A 6,489-nucleotide genomic window follows, 5' to 3' on the forward strand; every position below is an offset into this window, starting at 1 on the left:
TGTTTGTATAGGTATTAATAAAGCTGCAGAGTGCATGTGGGTGTGTGTGTGTGTGTGTGTGTGTGTGTGTGTGCGTGCGTGTTTGTGTGTCTGTGCGTGTTTGTTTGTGTGTGTGTGTGTGTGTGTGTGTGTGTGTGTAGGGAAAGTAATGTGACTAAGGAATCCTCCGGCGAGACAAGAAGCTGCTGACTGATGGAGACTGACTCCATCTTCAGGGCGGAGAAAGTGATTTCCACCTCAGCTTCGTTCCCGTCGTGTTCCTCCTTCTACATTATGAAATAAACAATCAGATGAGATGATTGTTCATTTCTTTATTAGTGCCACAGTGGAAATATTTACAGTAATACAGACAGAAAAAACTGATAAATGACAATAATATAATATAATATGTTCAATTTAGATACTTAGATACAGAAAATAGCAGCAGATACTGCACAGATGTTGTGTGTGTGTGTGTGTGTGTGTGTGTGGTCTGATAATCACATATAAATATCATATAACATATAAACCCAAAAGGAAAAAAAATACCATGGCATTTATAACAGCAACAGTTTCAAAAAGGAAATTGATGTTTACTTTTGAAAAGTTAGAACTTTACGAGCTGTCCCTGAAGGCAGCGTTGCCTAGCAACACGGTGGTCCAACGTCAGTTTCTTTTAGAAGAGATTAAAACAAACAGCGGAGATTAACAACATAGAGACACAAAAAAAGATCCTGTAAAAACACAAATACACAACTATGGCGGATGAAATCGCTTCCGACGACAAAGAGAAGTCGTTGTATTTGACACAGATCCGGTTTCTGGACGAGCAGCTGGAGAGGTGAGTGTCTGAACTCAGGGGGAATATATCACTTAATTATTGTACATAAAAATATGTTTAGATATTATCAGTTTAACTAAGATTAATAAAGAAAATATAATAAAGAAGATTCTGAATAATCAATATAATTTAATCCAGAGTTAATGTATTAAGACATGTAAAATGCTTTGCTCCTCCATCCATCGCTGCAATTAACAGTTTAGCTATTTACATTATTGATTAATCAGCAGATTATTTTCTTGATTGATCAAAACTTGACAAAGAGAAACTGGAAATGTTGAATGTTCACATCTGAGAAGCTGGAACCAGTTTGGTGTTAACCAACAGCCTCACTCTGAGTTCCTTTTATTCTGAAAATCTCTGCACATTGTGTATCAACTCATTTAATTTAAGAAATTGTAAAAACTGCTGCTTTAATTGTAGCTTGTTAATGTTGATGAATAAAATATTACATGAATCTGAGAATTATCCCAGATAGTGAAATGAAGCGTCTGGCCCAACATATATTATATTTCAGTTAAATTATATATTTTCAACATAAAATCACAGAAGCTGTTTTCATGCAGCTCCATGTCTCGTCCTCCTGCAGGTGTCAGCTGAAATGTGACGAGCTGGACAAACAGAACAAAGACCTGGCCTCTCTGTGCAGCGCGCTGGGGAAGGACAAGGACGACATCGCTCAGTACCTGAAGCACTCGGCGGCCGCAGAGGAGAGGAAGTTGGAGGAGCTGGTGGAGCGGCTGGAGAGGCAGCAGCTTGATACTGAACAGGAGATAGAGGCCATGAAGCTGCAGCAGAGACACGAGCTGCAGGAGAGGACTGAGGAGCTGAACTCAGAGAGCAGGATACAGGGTGAGGCAGGAGTGGAGGAAGGTTTGTTTCAGCTGCTTAATGGTTATTATTAGTTTGATGAACAACCTCTGCAGTGAATCCTCTGAAGGAGGAACAGCAGAGACAGTCGTAGCATTAAAACAGAGAATGTAAGTGAACAACAGCTGCTGCAAAGACAACAAGGTCAGTGACACTGTCATTCATCATCATGTTGTATTCACCACTGGTAGTCCAGCCAATCAGGAGAGGATGTGGGTGTGACCTCATCATTTACAAACGTCTCAGTTTCTGTCCAGACTACAACAAAATGCCAGAGTTTTCAAAATGAAACTAAAAACCCAGAATTTTCAAAATAAAACACCACCAAAGAGCTTTCAAAATAAAATGGGGCCAGCATCATTTCTGAAAGTCTCAGTTTTCGGTCCTCGTGTGGACATGAGGCGACAACGCAGTAAAAACGATGCATTTCAAAGCGAAAACGTAGTAGTGTGGCGCCTCCTCTCTTCTGATTGGCTCACCAACATGTTGGGGGGGGGGGCATGTGACACAGATACAGGAAATGATTGTTAGTGCACCGTCTCCTCTCCCTACTGTCTCTGACGGGGCTCTCCTGCCCTCAGGGCTGCAGATGGAGGAGCAGAAGCCGCAGATGGAGGAGCTGAAGCAGCAGACGGAGGAGGTGAAGGAGCTGATGGTGCTGCTGCCCGAGCAGGAGGCTCTGGAGAGGCAGCTGGTCAGTGAGAAGGAGGAGTATGAAGCTTCCTACCACAGCCTGACGCTGGAGGTAGAGCGGGAGAGGAATAAGTAAAGACTGACAGTTAACGATTTAACATTAATGAGCGTTCACTGGCAAACTGTAAACGTTCACCCCTGTCCTCCAACCACAGGATGGCTGTGGAGCGGCGGCGCAGGGTGAAGGAGGGCGTTAAGACGAAGGTCTCGGAGCTTCTCCTGGAGGAGAGGGCTCGGCACCGCGAGCGGCTGGAGAAGGTGGAGCTGCTGCTGTGCGAGAACAAGGATGTGTGGAACCAGAAAGACGCCCTGCGGTTCAGTGAGAGTCTGCTCTGTTCCGAGCTGGACAACCTGAGGAAGTGTATCAACAAGGTCACCAAGGTGGTCTCCGCCCGCACGACGGTAATGAAATGTCAATATCAGAGAGGTGACATAAATCTGAGGCAGGGGGCATCTGGAATTGAACCAGAGACCTCTTGATCTGCAGTCAAATGCTCTACCACTGAGCTACACCCCCACACTGTGAGCCTGCTGCCGGCGTCTCTGTTGTCTTTTCAGACAGGAAGTGGTCTCTGTGTGTCTGTACTCAGTGGCACGAGGCTACGTCACTGAGCATGTGCGAGCCGGTGTAAACAGGAAGTAGATTATCGACTCTGCAGTTGATTAGTTGCACAAAATGTTACAAACGAGGAACAGCAAAGACAGTTGTAATGTCGAAATGCAGAATTTAGCTGAACAACAGCTGCAAAGACGACAAGGTCAGTAACAGGTTATCCATGTTGTATGTCGAGGCCGATGAGAGCCAATCAGGAGAGACCGTGGGCGTCTTACGTCATCGTTTCCAAAAGTCTCAGTTTCTGTCAGTCCAGATACAACAGAACCTGAAGTTTTCAAAATAAAACAGGTACAATCAGAGTTTCTGAACTCTGGAGTCGTGTGTCCGGCAGAGAGTAGACGTAGCAGAAGAGATTCAGATCGTAGTGTGTGAACGAAGCCTGAAGGATTCCCCGTGTGGACAGAAGACATGAAGTAAAACTCTCTGGATGTTCATGTGTTGCTTTAATCTGTGTTCACACAGTATTCTTCTCCACAGATCTTTTTTTAAACACAAAGGAAGTTGCACAGTCGTGACTTTCTTCACAACGTATCATTTTGTTTAAGGGTTTGTCCATCCTTCCTCTTCTCATGAACACGATATCTCCGTAACGCTTTGAAGGAACTTCTTCAAATTTGGTAAAAACGTTCACTAGGTATCAAGGATGAACTGATCAGATTTTGGTGGTCAAAGGTCAAAGGTCAAGGTTACGGTGACCTCACAAAACATGTTTTTTGGCCTTGTGAACGCCATATCTTGAGAACTCCTCAAGGGAATCCCTTCAGATTTGTCCACTAGGGCTCAAGACTTTGCAGCAATTATGACAAAATTTCACACAATCGGTTCATATTTTATACGACTCTGGATAAACAGGATGTAACCTGAAACATCTGAGTGGCAGAGGGATACGACCATGAGGAGGTTTTCTTTTTCTTTACTTAGTTTTCTCTTCTTTGGTTTAGTGGGTAGAACTCTTAATGGCGTGCAGGGCGAGTCTAGTCCTCTCATGGCATTTCTAAAACATCGTCAACACAGAATCAGATGATGTTTGGATAAGAAACAAAAAATCAGCAAAATAATCCGATCTCGTCTCTTCATCAGGAGACTGAGGAGCTGACGAAGGCGAACCAGCAGCTGGAGGCGGAGATGCAGGAGTGGAGCATCTCCTACGAGCGCATGCAGGACGAGGAGGAGCATCTCAGGTAAGATTCACCTCTTTGTGATTCAGATCCATGTTGGTGTGAAAGCTGAGTGAATGTCATAATCCTCTAGATTTTAAAGGTAAACAGTCAGTTGTACGGACACAGAGGGATCTGTTCTAGGGGGCACCCGGACTTGAACCGGGGACCTCTTGATCTGCAGTCAAATGCTCTACCACTGAGCTATACCCCCTCTGACAGATGTTGTACAGTTGTTTTTGTGTGGTGTGTGTCTACAGACAAAGCCTGGCCTCAGTGTCCGAGGAGTATCGTCAGAGAGCAGCCGAGCTGGATCAGCTGGAGGTCGAGATTCAGGAGGAGAGGAGCAGGAGGTGGCAGCTGGAGGGCGACATGCAGGAGGCGGCCGTCATCATCAGACAAGTCCTGACGGTGAGAGCGCGGTCCAGGACCACGAGCGTCAGGACACAGACCTTCAGTCCAGAGGGGGAAGATGATTGATGGTTGATTGGCTATCGGTTCAATTTGGCTGCTCTTAGTTTAGACGTCCCATTTACAAAAGGTTCTGCTGCTCAGACAAACATGCAGGTGTCCAGGAAGTATTCAGATCCTTTACTAAGGATCTTTATCAACTAGAAAACAGACCAATAATGTCAAATATATCATTATTATCAGTAATACATTAACATGTACTGTAGGTAGCAAGCTGAAGCTCTGGTTGGTCTCCGTCCTCTGCAGGACTCAGAGGAGTCGTCTGACACTCAGCTGAAGATGCAGAGGCTGGTGGAGATCCTGGAGAGCACCGCCCCCGAGGGAACAGGCACCTCCCCCGAGGGAACAGGCCCCGCCCCCAATGACCCCGCTGAGGACAGCAGCACCGGACAGCCACCTCAGACCTCCGGCCCCGAACCATCCAGGTACTGGAATCCCTCTCCGCTGGATCGGTTTTTGTTGGTTTTAATGAGCTGACTTCCTGTTTAGAAAATGTTCCGCATCACTTCGGATTTGAAAAATATAAAAATATATTTAGACCAAAAAAAAAAAAGGATGAAGAGGAGTAAAACTTCACTTTACAACAGAAATGTAACAGAGACAAATAGAAAGTCAAAATAGAGAAGAGCTGCAGTTAATGGACTCTGTTTCCTTCTCCCATCATCCTCTCTGTCCGTCACAGGGCAGAGACCCTGAACATGGCCACAGACCCACTGTTCCTGATGGCCCGCTACAGACCGGGCGACCTCGGCCTCATACCTCGACCCTCGTGGAAACACGGACCAGGGTCGAGCGCAACTGCTGTTGGTGATCAACAGCAGGTTTGTCCTGAGTGACACCGCTGCCAAGTGGCCAAAAACACTATTAATCAATTCATAATAGATCAATAAAAAAAACCATAGTTGTTGTTTTTCTTGTTTTTTTTGTGTTTAATTGTTTCTCAGTATAAATGTTGTGTGTCTGTCCGTCAGGAAACTCTGTGGCTGTCAGAGGACGTCGGGCGCTGTGGACCCGTCTGATCCGGATCCTCAGGAGACTGAGTCAGAGGCCGGAGCCTCCACAGACCCCTGAACCACAGCCAGACCACATCATTTCAAAATAAAATCCTGTTTCTGTTCTGACTGCTGATGTGTAAGTTTAGATTTGTAGGTAATTATTGTTCTGAAAGTGTACAGACTACAAAGTCATTTTTATAACTATTAGGATTATTTGATTGTTTTAAATTAACTGAGTAGTTCAGTGACTGAACCACAGGGTACGGACTCACTGTACACGACTCAGTGAACAAAGCAACTTAATTCAGACGAGGTCGGGACACCGGTGATCAAACTCTTGGTCAAAATGACACTCGGTAGAACAGGAAGAGAACGCAGGAACGTTTGTTACTAAGAACAAAGACAAGCTGACGCAGGACGCAGACTAGATACACCAGGAGGGGAACACAATGACACACAGGTGCAACACATTAGGGGGCGGGGTCGACAATCACAGGAGCGGGAAACACACGATGGCAGGAAGTGGAAATCTGGAACGGGGGAAGAGGTTAGACACACAACAAAATAAAACAGGAAGTGAAAACCAGAAATTGAAATACTTCGGTTTTTAACCTTAAACCAAAGTATTGGACAAATGAAATGATGATGGCGCCACGAGAAGTGAAGGGATGACGGAACATGAATGAGGTTGTTCAGTGGGTCTTTGTCTGTCTTTCACATTTACTTTTTATTTTTATTATATTTTTAGTGTTTTACATTTTATTTAGTTTAAGTCGTTTTCAAAGTTTGTCCATGAACATTTTACAACATAGTTTTCGTTAATGAAATGAACAATAACTGACAGAGTGATGCAGGTGAAAAGCAGGT

General features: G+C 44.8%; 1 protein-coding gene and 2 non-coding genes across 3 annotated transcripts; 1 reads left to right on the forward strand and 2 right to left on the reverse strand.

Annotated features, from left to right (window-relative positions):
• The first annotated feature begins 737 nt into the window (after nucleotides 1-737).
• LOC147818344 (cilia- and flagella-associated protein 157-like) lies at nucleotides 738-5,720 on the forward strand. The gene is made up of 10 exons (XM_087177671.1): nucleotides 738-820; nucleotides 1,410-1,672; nucleotides 2,272-2,330; nucleotides 2,361-2,455; nucleotides 2,539-2,785; nucleotides 4,080-4,180; nucleotides 4,417-4,567; nucleotides 4,874-5,052; nucleotides 5,310-5,448; nucleotides 5,599-5,720. Exons 1-10 carry the CDS (start codon nucleotides 738-740, stop codon nucleotides 5,644-5,646), a joined length of 1,365 nt encoding a protein of 454 aa, XP_087033797.1. The 3' UTR covers nucleotides 5,647-5,720.
• On the reverse strand, nucleotides 2,829-2,900 carry trnac-gca (transfer RNA cysteine (anticodon GCA)). Its single transcript has one exon. It is a non-coding gene; the product is annotated as a tRNA-Cys (tRNA).
• trnac-gca (transfer RNA cysteine (anticodon GCA)) lies at nucleotides 4,299-4,370 on the reverse strand. The gene has a single exon. It is a non-coding gene; the product is annotated as a tRNA-Cys (tRNA).
• Nucleotides 5,721-6,489: the final 769 nt, after the last annotated feature.

The sequence above is a fragment of the Seriola lalandi genome, unplaced genomic scaffold (genome assembly GCF_002814215.2).
Source record: "Seriola lalandi dorsalis isolate HSWRI2012SDOR001 ecotype SW California unplaced genomic scaffold, Sedor1 jcf7180002054621, whole genome shotgun sequence".
Taxonomy (NCBI): domain Eukaryota; kingdom Metazoa; phylum Chordata; class Actinopteri; order Carangiformes; family Carangidae; genus Seriola; species Seriola lalandi.